The 18,908-nt window shown below is 33.8% G+C and overlaps 1 protein-coding gene across 1 annotated transcript in view; it reads left to right on the top strand.

Moving 5' to 3' along the window:
• The window catches only part of LRP1B (LDL receptor related protein 1B), a gene marked incomplete at both ends in the record, with an annotated part of 589,444 nt that overhangs the window by 392,610 nt on the left and 177,926 nt on the right, over nt 1-18,908 (top strand). Inside the window, 7 exons of the mRNA XM_079539425.1 lie at nt 2,105-2,285; nt 4,714-4,933; nt 6,741-6,930; nt 8,597-8,719; nt 10,586-10,726; nt 14,208-14,333; nt 15,763-15,879. Of these exons, the coding sequence (XP_079395551.1) occupies nt 2,105-2,285; nt 4,714-4,933; nt 6,741-6,930; nt 8,597-8,719; nt 10,586-10,726; nt 14,208-14,333; nt 15,763-15,879 (1,098 nt within the window). The remainder of the gene's footprint in view (nt 1-2,104; nt 2,286-4,713; nt 4,934-6,740; nt 6,931-8,596; nt 8,720-10,585; nt 10,727-14,207; nt 14,334-15,762; nt 15,880-18,908) is intronic.

An 18,908-nucleotide genomic window follows, 5' to 3' on the forward strand; every position in this document is an offset into this window, starting at 1 on the left:
GTATTTGGCTAACTGAGAGAGACTTTCACTCTCTTTTAATGAACTATTCAACTCTTGATAGATGTTTATGTAAAACAAAGTCAGTTCTCTGCTCCCCTTTGTGTATAGATAAATTCTCTTCTTTGCAGTAGCTGTGGGTCAGTCTCATCTTACGTTATTCTCTAAACTTCAGGGGCACATCGCCCTTGCCCATCTTTACTGAACCTTCTTCCATTGCAGGGGTTTATGAGTCAGTCACTAATGTAGTCTCTATTTGGACTAGATTGTCTCCCCCCAAAAAGGCAAATTAAGACCTTTGAATTAAAAAGCTGATTTTCTTAAATGTACGAACCGTGTTCAATTTTAAATATCTAGGTCAGACAGAATACAAATGAAAATAGCTTCTGAACAAATCACTCCCCGTCTTCAGACTTCATATTAGTCTTCTCTGTGTGTTCTTAAGAATAATTTGCTGAGATCCCTTGGGTTTCCTACATACAGGTCTAGTTTCTTATGTAAAGATGATTTACGTGATACTTTGTTGGTTCCTTTGTATCTCTCTCTTACCTTTTGAATCATAAAATGCTGAAATATTATATTAAAAAATAGAGAAGGTATCAACAACCGATGATTTGCTATTACATTGATTTTACTAATTTCTACAGCTGAACATATCAACACGTGAATGCCAAAAAAAAGTGAAATAATTATAACGGAAGAAAATTTTGTCACCATACTACAGTCAAATAGTTTCTTTTTTGAAAAAAAGAACATAAATACAGAGATAATCAGGTTTCGGTTTTCATTCAAAAAACTACTTAATTAAAAATGGCAGCTGGAGATGCTACATATCTTTAAATCTGTTACTGTTCAGGTCACTGGGGTAGAGTTCAAATACATACACACATCCATGAGTATTTAATTTAACATAAGGAATATGCATGAGAGAACAACTACACGCTTGGAGTTACAGACCATAGAACGTTGAAGCTACAAAACCTTTTAGTTCTAATCCTGACCTACTACTCTAAACCTTGTTTACTTGTTCAAGATGAGCAAGATCATTTCTCGATTACTTTATATATCATTATATAATATTGACAAGAATTTCCTTCCTCTCATATTAAAAAGAACCTTATCTTTATATTTCTTTTCATTAATCTGTGCTGTTTCTCTACTGCCATTTTATTCAGATAGGCAATACTGATAAGGGAAAAAGCTTTAAAGTTATCATATGGCTGTTTTGCTCTAACTGTCCGTAGCCGCAAGATTGATTTTGCTTTCTGTTTTTAAAAATTGAAAACATTCTTATTGAATTATCTGTTTTAAGGAAACTGTTATTTTCAAATTTTAGTGTATAGCAGCCATCTGTGACTTAATACTCAATACTCCCAATATTATATTTTCAATGCATTTTTCTGTTTTCTGAAAGAAATAGGTTATGAAATTTAGGAAAAAAATGAAACTTGTTGCAGGGGCAGAATGTTTGAATGCATTGTAGCTCTGCTGACTTGGTAGGGAATATGATGGCATTACGAAGCACTAAAAGACATTGTTCCATTGAGAGGTTGTGGAGTCACTTGTCGTGTTGCAATGCTATTGAGATAGTAGTGGTACCTTTTATAGATGCTTTTATTGCATGCAAGTGTGTAAAAAGCCCAATATTTCATTTATTGGATAAAACCATCATATTTTAGTGTATCATCAAAAATACATGCTATGTTTTACAGTAAGCTGAAGGTTTCTATCCTGCGCTGTTATGTATATTGTGATTTACATACCTTTTAGTAAGTAAAAGTACTGTATGCTCTATTCATCCTGGAGACTTTCACTGGTTTCTTGTGGAGAATGAAATATTTTTTTAGAGCCACAGTTAGTAAAGGTGTTTGGGTTCTGAAAGCAATATCACTGATGAGTTTGTCCCAGAGAAAACGTCTGCAAAATAAAAAACTCCCAGGTAGGAGGCAATAAACTTTAATGTTGAAATTCAGTAAATATTTTTAGAAGTCAAGAAATTAATCCAACTGTATTTAGAATAAATTTCTCATTGCTGACACCAATGGATAGCGTTAAAACATGAGTGTGTAACATTGAACATTATTACTGCATCTCCCTTCTCTTTCAGATCTTGATAATGTAGAAGGCATAGCAGTAGACTGGATTGGAAATAATCTTTATTGGACAAACGATGGCCACAGGAAAACAATCGCTGTAGCCAGACTGGAAAAAGCTGCTCAGAGTCGGAAAACGTTGCTAGAAGGAGACATGTCTCACCCCAGAGGAATTGTTGTTGATCCAGTCAATGGGTATGAAGTAGACTTTTTTATTTAATTCATGTGTTCAAAGTATATGGAATTTTGCTTGGGATGGGACTTTAAAACCATACGGCGATGTAAAATTCTGCAGTAGTCTATATCTCTTAATTCCTGTCAAGAATTCTTGCCTGCAGCTTTCAAAAGAATGTGCATATTCAGATACAGTTGAACTGATGTCAAGTTAATTTGAATGCGATTCACCTTTTGCTTGAACAAATTGAGTGTATAGGACCTGTATGTATTTTTAATATTAGGTGAACTTTGTAATGCTCCATTTTGTTTCTCTCTTTGTAAGTCTCAATTTCTAAAGTTAATTAAAACCATATCCTTGTACACATTAGTTTACTAAAATAAATAGACTGATTTTTTTATTACTAATATCATGAGTTGTGGTAGAACAGATAATAAAAAGAACATGATATTACAGTGGTATGGTTGTGGTATACCTAAAAATTCACTGATCAATTTCCTTGTTAAATTCTCAGTGGCAGACTATTTAAGCAGGAAACTGTAGTGTCAATGGATAGATTTCTGTTTTTCTAGTACTAGAATGCATTTATGCTATCGGGTTTTCACTTTTGCACTTGTCCTTTAAAGAATGGAAGCAACTGTGGACAGGCTACAGTAATTAAGGTCAGATTATAAGAATGTAAAATCAGACCGTAAAACATAACCATACCTGCAATCACTTAGTTAAATTTTCCAGCTGAGTAAATGCATGGCATGGGAAACAGTTTATGAAGATGTATTGTCTGAAAAGGACTATTATATAAAACACTTCTCTAATAAAATAACTCGCCCTTCATGATTACACTTATTATGGAAGCCTTTCCTGAGGGATAGCTTTTATTATGACATTTTAATTATGTTTAGAAAATATTAGTCTTGAGTTAACCAATGCGGAAGCATTTTGAGATACAATTAAAGCACATTAATGTAAGCGTCTGTTACTATAAGCATGTTTTAGCTTATGACATGATAACAACAATAAGTACAGGCGAAAAGGTAATGGAGAAAAGCTCATTAATTGCTCTTCAACACTCATGTAAATAGCTGTAAAACATATTTCTGTGTTCTAATAAAATAAATCACGTAGTGACCTGTGTCTTTAATTGAGCTTTAGGGTGTACACAGGTTTTATTATTCTGTGATGAAAATGAACATTGTTTGAGTTAAACACGCAGCAATGTTTTTAATTCTCATAGAGCAAAAATTGGTCGATGTTCTTAGTATGTATTTGCAAAGACATTGAAAGAATTGGGGAAAAAAAAACACAACAAACCTTCTGTATGGTGGCTTGGAGCAGAGTAAACGAGTAAGGACAGTGTATTTACATAAACCTGTGGTATATGTTGGGTATGTGGATATGATGATACAACTATTTGTTTTTCCAAGTTCTTATATAAAAAGCATGCTGATCACATTAGACTTAGAAGTGGTTTCAATCTCTGATGAGTGGGTTTGACATTGTTTACGTGATTGTCTTTTATTTGAAATGGATTTGACAGAAAGACTGTTTGTTTTTTTTACTCACATTTCCTTCCTTTGGAAATGTGGCGATTTTGAGAATTTTAATTACAGGACTTGAAAAAATAGTTCAATTAGAAAAGTAACAACAACAACAAAAAAGTACAAGGTACTGTAGTGTCCAGTAGACAGTATCTGAAAGAAATAATCTGAGCTATATACTTTTGACTTACTGTGACGCTTGCTTTTTTCTAGAGTAACATACATACATTTATTTTTTGGTGAGGGGTCAGTTATTCACACTACTGTTACTTAAGCCATAAAGCTATGATAAAATTACTTAGCATATACTTTTCTGATGTTTTTTTCTAGTCATCTATATTTCTCATTGTTTTTAGAAGAGACAGACTGTAATAGTTCTTCAGTGATTTGACTTGTTTCATGTGAAATGGGAGATACACAGGACTTCAGAGTTATTCTGTAGCTATTAAGCTAGATTATGATTAATTTGTGTATTCCACCTTTTTGAAAATATTAGGCACGGTTAAAAAAAGGCAAATCAGTCTTAGCCAAAAAAATAGCTGTTGAAGTTTGAACTTTATGGCAAAGTTAATAAAACGCTTCAAAATTCCATGTTAAAATTCCATGTTATGTTAAAATTTTGGTGTGATTAAATAGGGTTTGAAACAATGATTTCACTTCTCATGTAAGTCCATTTGCATTCATATAGTTCACACGCTATGAAGAAAAAAAAACATTGGGTCAGCATTCAGTGGACACATGGAAAGTTTCTATTGCTATTGACTTAATTCAGCAATGAAAAGACAAATAAGTGGAAAAGACAATATTGCTCTGATTTGTGGGTGTGCTGTTCCAAAGTTCTTTTGAAAGTCTATAGTATTATTCACGTGATTAAAATGGCATCTGAATGTTCATTTCTGTAATTTAATAGCTGGATGTATTGGACAGACTGGGAAGAAGATGAAATAGATGACAGTGTGGGAAGAATTGAGAAGGCATGGATGGATGGCTACAGTCGGCAGATTTTTGTAACATCAAAGATGCTTTGGCCGAATGGTTTAACTCTGGACTATCATGCCAATGTGTTATACTGGTGTGATGCCTATTATGATCACATTGAAAGAATATTTTTGAATGGAACTGAAAGAAAGGTAAAAGAAAAATACTGCTGCTTTGCCACAGGCATGCTTTTTCTTTGGATTTTATTGCATTATGTTAAAAAATGCTTCTCAAGCTTTTTAAAGTCTGCGTAACCCTGCGGCATGTCCAGTGTCATCTCTGCTGAAACAAGCAGTGTTGGCAGTCTCCTAGAGGAGAATATAATATAGATCAAAATTTTCATCTTTGCTTTAGAAAGTGACACAAAAGTTCTTTTTTTATTAATTTATTTTTTTCATGGGAGAATGAATTGCATTTTGATTGATTCACCGAGCTACAAGGAGCTTTACAGTAAAATAAAACAAAACATCACTTTCTTTTGGCTCTGCCAGAGTGAGGCTTTCATTTAACTTCACTGGGTAATCTGCTTTCAATGAGTCCCAGCACCCCATTGGAACATTTGTGGTCCTGTGCAGAGAGGAAACGCTCAACAAATGCAGTCAGTAATTGTTGTAGTGCTTGATAATGGCTGCAATACCTAGATACAATCTTTATAGAAGTTCTGTGTTAATTTTTAGAAACAACAAGAGTAGAAGAAACATATGGAAAACAGTTGAAATGGTCTGGAATTGAATAATTTGTGAGAGGTATAGCATCTGTTTCATGAAATTAAGTGCCTTGACAACTGAATTTTTTGCTGTACCATGAATAGACATTAAGTCCATTTACATCTATATAGACTTTTTAACAAATCAGTGACTTCATTTCCATTCTACTCATTATTTCCTCTTTATGATGACCTTCATAGGGCCAATATGCAGATCTTTAGATCTCAAAGTACTAACTGTAGGTATGGTTCTCCCTGGGACTTGTCTCTGTATAATTACACACTTTTTCAAAAATCATTTATATTGGGTGATCTGCTGTTGAGTCTATGCCAATGCAATAGTGTTGCAGTTTGTCACAATAGCTTGGTTGGGATTTAGATTTAATGCTTTTGCTCCAATACATCATGGTCCTGTAAAGGAGGCAGGAGGGTGAATACACTGGGAGAACGACATCTTTTAATTAAAGATCCTTGTCTACTTGCAATGCTAGACATGTTGTGAAGTTCCTGGATAGAACAGGTCTAAAATAGTAAATGAAGCTGCCGTGGATTACATATGGATTACTTGTGAGAGCTGATGGCTTTGCCTCCCACCATAACTGCTGAATAATAAGACCCTGTTTTCATAGGCTTCACATGAGGAAAAATGGCTTTACTATTTTGGGAAGAAACTGTGGCATGTGTTTAGCTTCTTTCTTTTTCTGTTGCTCTCTCTTTTTTTTTAGTTACCACAACCCAAAATAAATGAGATTTTTTTCAGAAATCAATAATTTGCACTTTAACAAAAATAAGGTACTCATACTGTTTTTTGCTCTTGGTGGAAGCAGAAATATTGAATCAAAACCTAGTTGAAGTAATAATCACTCCAAAATATTGGATTGAGATGTGTGTTTACTGCGGAAGATGACTTCAGCAACATTTTACAAGAAGCAAATATTTGATATACTTAATGTATACTAAAAGTTATAAACCGCCATGCTTCCTTTCTAGGGAAGAAGATAGATGTTTACTGAACATAATAATTGAATGGTTTCCTGCATTCCTATGCTTTATTTGAGAGAACCCTCTTAAAACAAATGTATATGAAGTTTTGAAGTTAGTTTTTTATGCTGTTGCAGAGATCAGCTCTATGCTACTTAATTTTAGTGCATTAAGTTCATATGTTTGGCACAGTGCTCGTATCAGTTTTCCTTTGTCCTCCTTTATGTTCTCTGTAGTGCATTAGCAAATTTAACCTGACCAATTAATTGCAGGTAATCTACAGTGGAAAAGATTTGAATCATCCTTTTGGATTATCACATCATGGAAATAATATTTACTGGACAGACTATATGAATGGATCTATTTTCCAGCTGGATCTGATCACAAGGAATGTGACACTGTTAAGAAGTGAGAGACCACCTTTGTTTGGGCTTCAGATATACGACCCCCGTAAACAGCAAGGTATTAATTAGATATGATTTCTCAAAGATCTATTACAAAAGGACATTTTTCCCTCCTAAGCTTGCAATACTTTGGAAATAATGGTTGAATAATGATAGGAAAAGGAATATGCTGATTGTGGCATAGCAAAGATACTTCTTAATATTTCAATCTTGTAGTTACTGAAAGCAGTGAGACAAAATAGTATTTGTAACTGTATTTCTTTGTACTTATTGGCATTTTCCTTGTGCGTGAAAGAAACTGAAAATATAAAATAGAATAGATAATACGTATGCATTGGCTCATACACATAAAATACATGATTGCATTTACCTTTTCTCAGGGAAAGTTCATAACTTCTTTTTGCCTTTTTTCCTTTCTATAACTTTTTCTCCCTGGTGTCCATCAGCACCGTATGACTTAGCTTGCTGAAAGTACGTGGTGATGTTATCTAGAATCCAAATCAATGGCCTTTGAGAGTAGTGGAAAAGTGGATTTTTTATATTGCTTGTTTCAGTAGAGAAATAAGATATAAGGCCATAGATTAGCATGGATGGTGTTTACAAAATGCACACTGTTTAATTTACAGATTTGTTTTTATGGAAGAAATTTTGGGAGCCATTTATTATATACATTTATTATATTCATTTATTATATACATGAGTGTTGAATAATTGCTTTCTTTAGTGAAAACATAGTTGTGGTTATAATCTGCCACCTCAGATGGAAAGCATGAAAGTAAGCATCAGGAATTAGTATAAACAAAATACTGTTCTAAAAGTTTAAATAGCTTACTGGGCTATCATTTTTGACATCTACTGGTAGAACAGTGTTTCCATTTCCTATAGAAAACTGGAGACCCTTAAGCGTTTTTGTTCCTGAAACATTTGGTTCTGTGAACAAAATAGAAATAAAATGGAAATTTTCTTATTAATCTCATTGCTGCTTAGTACATATACAAATTTAAAATATACTTTGCTCAACTGTAATAGCCAATATACTGAAACTGTTTCATTAGGTGCCTCACAGGCACCTTGTTCCAAGGCTTTAAAGCCCAGTTATATTTTCATAGTATGGTCACTAGTGTGCAGCAGTTCTTGTTAGGTGATTAGAACACCTGGCAGCTGTCAGTATCTTCATGTGAAGAGCACATGGTGTTTGTGGAGAAACAACAACAGGGGGAAAAAAAATTGGAGAAATAGCATAATGTGTCCAGAAGAAGTACCATGATATGAGCCTAAAAATCTGCCTTCTGTAGATATTGTTATACTTCTAATTTCTGTTTTCTTCCTCTTTTTTAAGTCTATATTTGCAGCTGCATTGTTTTAGCATGTGCAGCTGCTGGTGTACTTCAGACTGTTTCCTATATATACAGCTGAATTTTTTGAAACTACGACATGTATGGCAATCTGTCAGCATTTGTACCTGTGACATATTTAATAGCCTTTAATACTTGTTCATCTTCTGAAAGAAATGGCATAGAATCTGGTGAACGGATGGTATCATTGGCTTTTATTCTTTCAGCTTACTGCAACCTGTTTTAATATTAAAACTAATAATAATGAAACTAGGAGAATAATGAGTCCCTAATAAAGAAGAAAATAAATGTAAAAAGGTATTAATGTGCTTACATCTCCTTATTCTAGCATGGCTGTTGATTTTAAAGTGACTTTTGTTGCTTTTACAGGTGATAACGCATGTCGTGTTAACAACGGAGGTTGCAGTACTCTCTGTTTAGCCATTCCTGGAGGCAGAGTTTGTGCCTGTGCTGATAATCAGTTTTTGGAGGAAAACAGCACAACCTGCACAAGTAAGCTGCTTAAAGAATATATGGTTTGATAGCACTGTTAAGGGATAAAAACAATTCTCAAAATAAATTGAAAAAAGCTCTTCTCCTTTATAGGATTTTGTGATTTTCATAGGGCAGAGATATTCCTTCAATAAAGATTCTAATTGCAGAAAGTTTGATAAACCCAGTAAAGGATTCTTTTCATGTAAAAGACAGACAATTAAGCATACAGTATTTGAGGATGAAATGTCTGATGCAATAAGAGACTTTGATGTTTCGATTGTCTCTTTCACAGAATATTAGAAATATCAGAATTTCATGACAAATATAAATAAACTAGTTTATAGATCAGATTATTATGAACTAAGTATCTCAAATTGAAATCTGGCACAGAAAATTTTCATGTTGAATATATTCAGGAAATACGTGAGGTATATATTTATATGTATATCATACACAACTCATAAATTATGCAAATTTAGCTATCTTTTACTTTTATCTTTTGGATATCTTCATTGAAATGCCAATAACATTTTCAGCATTCCTAATAAATGTGGGAATAGAAATAATATATGGTAGTATATGTATATGCATTTTTTTAAAATATTTGCACTTAGCATTTTTAACATTAAAAATTCTTATTGTTCTTCTGGGTCTCATTTGTCATTTCCTCAAGTGCAACATGTAGAACTCTATGTAGATCTCCAGGGATAAGCCTATAAGAGCTGAGAAAAGCATAATGACTATTTCATGACATGTTGAGCACTGAGTTTGCAATTACCTTGAACTTGACCCAAGCACATGGCTAGTAGAGCCATCACTGTTGCTGAAAAAAATGTCTCCTTAGGAAAAGAGGTTAGACACCTTCAGATCTGAATCAAGCAGGTTTCCTGTTTTTTGGTGTTTTGTTTTTTGTTTTTTTTCCAGCACATGTCAGCACCCAATTCTTTACAAAGTTCTTGGGGTTTGTGACTGGGTCTTAAAGTAATGTGTATTTTACACATAAAACATTTTTAACCTCGTGTTGAGAAATGTATCTATCTGGATTTATCAGTAAGCTTGAGGCTTCCTACTTAATTCTACTGCAGTAGATTTTTATCTTTTCATATTTGCGAATTTATACAATGCGTAATGCAGGTGTTGCCTGGATACAAGAATCAGCTTTTCAGTAATCATTCTCTAGACCTTAAATGTGCACCAGAATTTTGAATAGTCTGTAAGATATTTTTTTTTTCTTTTCACTATCAGCAAAGCATTATAGTATTTTAAACTGGTACTTTCACACTATCATCTTAAGCACAAATTTAAAATTTAAAAAAAGTCTAAATGGCATTCTGAGTTCTCCCATTTATTACAAATGCGTGATCTCAACTCAAATCTGCATGCTGCTGCAGGCTTTAGGTGGAATTGCTTCAAATATGTGAAGTTTATGAAATACTGTTTTGGTAAGTGGTGTAGTGGAAATGCTAAGTCACAGTTTGAAGCAGTGATTGAGCACCTGGTACGAAGGCAGCACCAACCTGGGGAGCTCAGGTGCAAGCAGTGTGCCTTACTGATTGGAAGGGGTGGAGCCAGGATACACCCCTTCCCAGATCTCATGCAAGGGTTGGCACTGGGGGCAAGGGTATCTTGCTGGAGATCCCTGCCTACCTCTGAGGTCTTCCAAAGGTAAGCAGCTTCTTTCCTTTATTTCTGTACCTGTGGCTATTGTGTTTGAGCAAGTCCTTACTTGCTGCGGTTTGGGACCTTGCTAATCTGCTGTCAGTGCTGTGCTTTCCATCGCATTATGAGTGGTAACAAAATAATTTGTGTATCTATACGTGTAGAGGTAGGATTCTGTTGTATCAAGCTGACAAGTTATTTGTGCATCTTGGTTATATTTTGTAGTTAAACATGGAGAAATGCCACCACAGTTGTGCAAAGCCGAACAGTTCCAGTGTAACAATAAGCGCTGTATCCATGATCGCTGGCGCTGTGATGGAGATGATGACTGTTTGGATGGCAGTGATGAGCATGCTGACATTTGCTGTAAGTATTTATTTTTTTTTTAATGTTTTAATCCGCGTTTCATGGAAACCAAGTAATACATGCATGTTAAATAGAAGTCTGAGGAGAGCCAAACACAAACCATAACCTTTAAGTCATTCATATAACTTATTTTCCTGAGTATAGTGATACTGGTATTTATAAATAACACTCATGTACTCGTTTCGTAGCATAGTGAAAGAGTAATGGTCAGTGGTCTTTTGATTTTGACACAGCAATAGATTGGTCATCTGTGGATATATTTGAAACTCAGATTTGCATAGTCCTGGGGTGCTTCTAGCTGACCCTGCTTGAGCAAGAAATTATACAGTGTGATCTCAAGAGGTCCTTTCCTACTTGAAATGTTTCTGTGGTTCTAGAGTTTTTGTTTTCTTTTCTTTTAAGAAAACCAACATAATACTTTCAGTTTCAGGAAGATGTACTCTTATCTTTAAAAACATGGTTTTAGTACAGTCGTATTACTGTTTGTTTGTTTCTTTGTTTCACCATAGAGGAGTGCCACTATTGAAATGAAAAATGCTAGAAAGCATAACAATTATGTATCTGAGTCGTTCCTGCAGGCTACCTAACCTACAATAAATTGAGAGCTGAGGTGGTGAAAATGTCTCTTTCCATTCTCAGATCGTTGCAGTGATTACTTCATTTTTCTATACCAAATTTCCTCTACAAAAATGAAAATACATTATTTCTTTTCCTATTGCTTGTAGATGTAAAGATCTGATGCACTCTTACTCTATGCATTGTTCTGTGTGTCTGAAAACTTTTCTCATGGTCTCTCATTCTTGTTTCTTTGAGACAAAATAACTTGAATCTTTTTTTTGTGTGTTTTTTTTTTTTTTTTTTTTTTTAATTCCTTTTATTTTTTTCCCCAGTACGTGATGGTGGTGTTTGTTTTGTGAATGTTGCCAAGTGAAAGTTGAGGTTGGGTGTCCAAAATTGGATGCCCAACTTTTTTGCTGAGTCCTGCAGGAACCTGATGAGGATGAGAGTAAATTAACACTAATAGAAATATTTTTACATCCTTGGGTAAATCTCACGCGTTTCACTCTGGCTTGATGCTGTTGATGCACGTTTACCTAGTGAACCTCTGTTAAAACTTCTTCTTGATGATTGTTACATGTAGCTAGTTTTAATTTTTTGTGTGTTTATAAATTTTGACATCTCCATGAAATAGACATTTACTGATTTAAATCTGAATTCTTTTTAAGGTGTTTTTTTCTGTTGGTCTGAGTTGCATTGAAACAATAGTCAGCAGTGCAAGGGATTGTTAAGCAAGGAGTTAACTAATAAAGACAGCGAGAAGGAAAATCTTTTGACAATGTTAACTTGATTCTTATTTCAATTAGTGTGATTTAGGCTAACTCACTGATGGAAGCTTTTGATACCCAGAGGATTTTTACAGATACAAATGAAATCGTACAATCCCAAATCCGTGTATGATGCATGGTTTGTGTCCAGCATGTTAACAGTGATTTCTTTTCATCAGTTACTATAGAAACTTCAGTGGTTCTTCTGGAAGTAGTCCGGAAGGTTTGCAGTTATGACCAGAATGTACACAAATTTTAAAGATAAATAAGTAAAACTTACAAGCCATTTAAAATAATGTCTATGTCTCTATTAACAAAGTAAGATTTAAAGCAAGTCTTCATGTTTGATTTTTATCAGATTGTTTATAACACACTTTAGCTCCGTTTAGATTGCAAGCTTGGTTGCTTTATAAGTATTATGAGACTTGGAATGCTGTTCTGCTCAAATTATTAATATGTTTACTTCCAATGATATTTCACCCTCCACATAAAACACTCATGAAGGGTTCATGTGCAATTGGTATCACACTCACTCTCTGTTGTTTTCAGGAGTCAGAATAGGTAAAAGGTCAAAGATAAAAGCTACTGAAATGTCAGGGATAAGCCTGCAAGATGTCCTTTCATTTTAAATACCATTTGTTTCCAGATATATGTTAAACTTTAAAAAAGAGACCAGATAGCTGAGTAGGTGGATAAGAGCTTGGGATTTTTGTTTTTAACTGGGTGTTTGAAACTACTTAGTTTACTGCTCTTGTGTAGGTGAGTTAGATCTTCTAAGAATAGCCCCTGTTATTAGTATACAAGCTGAACATACATATTTGTTACAGCTAGGAAAGCAGGCAAGTTGTATTACATAACTTGTATGCTTTCAAAGTCTTCGTGCCTCTTATGATATTAGGTAGCTAGTGAGAAAAAGAAACATTCTACAATCATACATAGGCTACCTAGAAATGAGTAGGTTTAAGTAGATGTGTGCAATATGGTTTAAATAATTTTTGGTTAATTCAGATTTACTCGAATTTAAAATAGCATGTGCAGTTAAATTTTTGGGATAGTTGGAGCTGTATTTGTTCTTTCACCTAGTGTCACATAACAAATGTTTGCTGGCATCTATATGATAACTTGGCTCATGAGAGAGCAGAGGTCAGCTGCATTTTTTTGCAGTTCAGGAGATATTTTAATTTCATAATTTTAAACCTATTGTGAAAATACTATCTATCTGTAACTAACTAATTGAGAACTTATATGTATAACGTATATATTTATTTGAGAATTTTTTATTCCCAGTATTATTTACACGGATCATAACTATGAACTTGATAGCAAAACCATTGCACTTGATGGATCTGTCTACCATTTTGTTATATTTTTGCAGCTTGAATCCTTATGTCACTTTTTTATTGTATTAATTAAAAAAAAAAACCTAATCCTCCAAAATTCACAGCCCTGATCCACCCCAGATTTAAAAAAAAAAAAAACCCTAAAGAAAACATTCTTTCCTGCTTTATTCAAGGTGAACATAAGCCAATATTGTTCAGCGTTGCATAATGCAAATTGTGACATGACCTCTTTTAACTAGTGTGATGGATATGTGTATTCAGATTGTCAGTCATTTGAGTGCCATGCTCCCAGGCATGCATTCTATCACATACATGGTACAGGCAATAAAATTTGTTTGTTTTGATGCATCCTTTGTGTTTTAAGCCTGTTGAATCTCAGAGATTGTGACATTCTGTGATAAACCTTCAACTCAGGTGTTTAATCTATAATATGTTACAGATATGTGGGTTCAACCTTCCATTTGAACTATTTCGGAATCAGAATTTTACCTCTTCCCTTTTGATATCTTTTTGTCTGTAGTTGTAAACTGTTGCTATCCTTTATCATTTAGTGGTTAATAAAAGAGGGTCTCCGTAGGAATTTATTATGTATTCTTTCATTACTATGTACTCTCTAATTATTGGAGTTCTGTTTAAGTACTTCAGTATTTTTTTATTGATTCTATTGCTGAACACTTTTCATGTCGTGATGATGATGATATATCAAGGATAACCATGCTAACTGCACCACCAGGGAATATTATTTAATACATTATTTTCAGCTGATTTTCTCTAATTGTTTTCTAAGGAAAAAACTCTGCTGTCTTTTCCCCCCAGTCAATCATAGTTGTCCTGAGAATCAGTTTAAGTGCCAAAATAATCGCTGCATTCCCAAGAGATGGCTTTGTGATGGAGCTAATGACTGTGGTAATAATGAAGATGAATCAAATAAAACCTGTGCAGGTAAAAACTTTACTTAATTCCAGCTCCATAAGCAATTTTGTGCTGTACTGAACCAGTCAGCTATTAGTAATCTGATTATTGTCATTTTAAATTAATTCAGATGTTGATGCCGCTAAAATGGAATACAAATTGTATTTTACTTCATCTTTGTGCTTGATTGTGCTTTCCAAAGTAATTCAGCACTTAATCTGTCCAGATGGGCTGACTGTCAAAGTACTATTTAGGTACAAACTTGTTCCTGCTAAATCTTTTTTGGCAGTTAGAATTGTTCGTTAACATGCTCTGATGACTAAATTTTATTTTGTGCTGACAAAAGCATAATTTCTTACTCAGTTTCCCCTTGGTACCTTGAAAATTATTTTCATTTGTAATTTATTTTCTGCATAATGGATTTTTAAGGAAATGTCAAGATGAAGATTGTTCATTGATACTACTGCAATAAATCATGGAGTTCCAAATCTATGATGTTTACTTCTTGTCAGTAGAGTATGCTAAACAGTCATTGAATGTTTGCTGTACAAAATATCAGACATCAGTGGCTGAAGGCTCTTTAACTGAAATGCAGCGATAGGCAGCATTGCCATAAATTCCCAGGATTCGTTTTGTTTGATTTAACTTCTCATGTATGGAATGATCAGTTCATGGGTTATTTGTACAGTTTGTAAAAAAAAAAAATAAAAATCTCTAGCTATGTATCCCTCTATGTAGCTCTAGCTGTAATCTATAGATTCCACGTCACTATCACAGTTATTACAGATTGTAATACATATTGATATCTTTTCATATTCAAGTTTTGTAATCATAATATGTTTCTATTTCTTTTTTTTTTAGTGATGAGTTCACATTTTGAATAAATACAGTTATAGGATCAGCTTTATATGTTTATGTAATTGCATAGTATAATTTCTTTTGGTGATATGTTTCATAAGAGGAAAGGCACACATCATGTACTTCAATGGATCATTATGCTTGTGTATTTACAAATGGAAAAGTGAGGCCAGGCACACTGCATGCATTGTTTGTTTTATTGTGTGTAAGTATGACTCTCAGTACATCATTGTTTATAGTAGGAAATATAGATTTTTTTTTTTTAAACAAGTAAATTTCCAATTGTACGTTAAATGTTTTTATACCCTGATTCACTTCAGCTTTAGTGCTAATCTTGTTTTATCAAGCATTACTGTTCTTCTACTGACTAATACTGTGTATTCACACTAAGAAGTGTATGATTTAAAGATAGGACAGAGTTCTGCAGATTCCAATTTCCTCTGAAATCAAAGAAGGTGAATGATGTTTAGTTTAAGTGAAATGAGGAGCCAGGCCAGGAGATACCACCTAGATTTGTGACTTCTACATACAGACTTGAACCAAAAGATCTAACGGATTTAGTCCATTTCCCTTGCATTTTTGGAGTGTTTTGTCTTGACAGCAAGAACGTGTCAGATCGACCAATTTTCTTGTGGGAATGGACGCTGTATTCCAACATCTTGGCTGTGTGACAGGGAGGATGACTGTGGCGATCAAACTGATGAAATGACATCCTGTGGTAAGTGAATATTCCTTTCCAGTGGAAAACAAGAAAAGAAGCAGTAAATGTGTAAATGAAAGTGGCTGATAGTGCATGCTCCATGAAGATAGATCTTAAGGACTTCAGCTGTGAGAAAGTCTATGGAATAGGACTCATTTAGTGAATTCTGTTCATCCATAATCCATTAAGTTTGTTTAATTTTGAGTTCTTCGTGACTGGCAACCAGCTAATACTAATTAGTTGAGTTTGTTGTTACTTTTTAAGGCCATACTTCTCACTATCTCTTTTTTATGGCTGCATTCAAGATTTTTCAAGATATATATACATATATATCCTTTTTTTCATATTTTTCTGGGAATATTAACCTTCTTTCCCTTGACTTGTTTCACATTACTTTTTCTCTCTCACTGGACTCACTTATCTTACAGTCTCTTAAATTACTCCATTCTGTGTAATGATGACATGACACTTGATACTGATAGGTTCTGCTATTAGCCATACCTTGTGTGCTTGGGCAGCTTATCAATTTACAGATCTTAATGTTCTATTTGTAATTTCTTTCCGTGTGTGTTATATAGTATATTCTGTCAGCTTATCTGGAATATTTCTCCAGTTCATTTAGTTAGCGTTTATTTCAGTCACTATTTACCAGTTGTGTCAAACTTTACATCTATTATGTACTTGAGGATGTTGTTCATTTATTCCTTAGTGCTGTGGCTGTACAGCTATGTTAAACATGTATTTTTTACTTTTTTCTTGTGAATTAATGGCTAATGAAAGGCATTTTAACTATCAAAGATACTTAGCTACTCAGATTTCTTCTACAAAACAGTTTAAAATGCATTTTTTTATTCAGTGGTTTGATTTTTTTTTTTTTTTTTTTTTTTTTTTTTTTTTTTTTTTTTTTTTTACCATTACAAATCATATTTAAGTGCACCAGTTCTTAGCAATGAATAACTTTTGGATCATAATGGTTCAAGAAATTGTGTGTGCTTATGTTAGTCTATAGTGGCAGTGAGCAGTACTGGAAAAAAATGATGCCAGTATCTAAACACACTTTTTCTTAAAATGCAACCACATTTACTAAGAACCATGACATTTCTGAAGAAGGATTGAGAACAGAATGTACTTTTTTTTTTTTTTTTCTCTTGCTTTCATAAAGGAAATAAGGCTTAAGATCATGTTTTGTGTCCATCAATATATTTGCCATACCATTTGCACTCAATCACCTGAGAGTGAAGAAAGTATCAAAGCTATAGAGCTTTTATAGGACAGTGGGATAGCAAAGAGAAGCAAGACTGGTGTTCACATTGTGGAGAAACTTCACTGTGAGCTCAAGAGGCACCTTTGTTTTTTTGCCTGTCTGCTATGGAGTCAGCGCAGGGATGGCTGTGAAACAGCTTCAGGAGGTGCATCTCTGTGACAAAGGGGTAGGGAAAGGACTGCTGGGATGGCCTTCAGGACAATGAGGGACCAAAAAAGAAAAATTAAATAGAGGAAAATCTGTGGAAAAATATTGGAAAGCTAAAAATATAAGAAAACAAACAAAATTAAAGTTCATAGCTTTCCCTGCAACACCTAAGGTATATATCTATATCTAAGTACCATTATACTTGAACGTCTATGTTATTTGTATCAGAACAGATACTTGATTGTCACTGTAAAGTGTTCCTCTTAGAAAAATCGTTTTTCTTTTTAATTTATTAACAACAGAAAGCTTTTTAAGTGTGATTGACAAAATATTATTGCTAAATTTTCTTGCCGCCCTTTCTTATATTGATGCAATAAAACTAATTGTTCCAATCTTATGATGATCTTCTTGGTGATCTCTGAACTTTACTATTTAATGTAGGTTTGTTGTTTCACGTAGGACTTTTTTTTTTTTTTTTTTTTTTTTTTTTGAGGGCAAAATCCTCCTTGACTGGCCATAAAAATTATTTACACCAAAGGCAGCAAGGGACAGCATATCTAAATTGGAGGTTCATTGACTAAAAATCTGTAGAGACATTATGGTTACGTGACATTTTAAAAGTGTCCTGGTTCTTGAGATCTTTGTCAAGTTTTAGTTTTATGTTGACTCAATTGTGAAATTGTAACAGGACTGGAAGCTTACAGCATCTAGTGAGATACACACTTGTTGATTTCTTGCGATTTTTTTGGCTGTTTTTATGTAGCTGACAGGTGTATGCACCATTTCAGACATTACTTTCTGTTGCATTTAGGATGTTCTTTGTAAGAATTTCCAGCCTGAAATTCTTCCATGAAGGAAAAATTTGCCTTTACATAGCAATACAGGTAGATTGTCCTTATTGTTGTCTTTGATTTGCGTTAGGTAACTGATGGTTTTTGAGAAGCATCTTACTTTCTTAATGGTCTGTATATAGATTAGATTTTAGGCTGCTCCTCACTCCTTTCAGATGGTTAGACTTCCAGATTATTTCCTATGAGTTTCTACGTTTTGTGAAGTGTGTCTTGTACTTTCCAAATGATAACGCGAAGATTAGTTGGCATTAATGCACATACCTTTGTCATTGATTTCAAAAGAAAAAAATGGGAAAAAATCAAGTTGTTTTATGGAGAATGTGTTAGGCAATTATGAAAACGAAATGGTAACGGAATATTGGATGAGTCTCTAAGGATGACTGTCTTAGTTTTCTACTTTTTTTTTAATGGGAATACACATAGGAAGTGATTGTAAATACTGACATTTTGATTTTGTATTTTACTTCGTCATTGTGCGGTAACTTTTATCTCTTGATTGTTCTTTCGCTTTGTACTTAACCTTCTCATTTTGCAGTCTTCCATTTCCTGTCAGCCATTGCATTTGAAGAACTATTTTTTTATTATTTTTTTTTTTACCTAAATGAAAATGCTGAAAACACAGCTTGTATCATTAATGGCAAAGACAGGTCTTGTATGATGGGAGTATAGGACCATGTCATATAACACAGGAGAATGCATTTCATTGATCTGCATTGAGAAAGGATAGATATTGGCCTTAATTTAATGTTAAAAGCCTTTTTATCATTTCATTCTCTTACTGTTTC

This window comes from Tetrao urogallus (genome assembly GCF_951394365.1).
Source record: "Tetrao urogallus genome assembly, chromosome: 8".
In the NCBI taxonomy this organism is placed as follows: Eukaryota; Metazoa; Chordata; class Aves; order Galliformes; family Phasianidae; genus Tetrao; species Tetrao urogallus.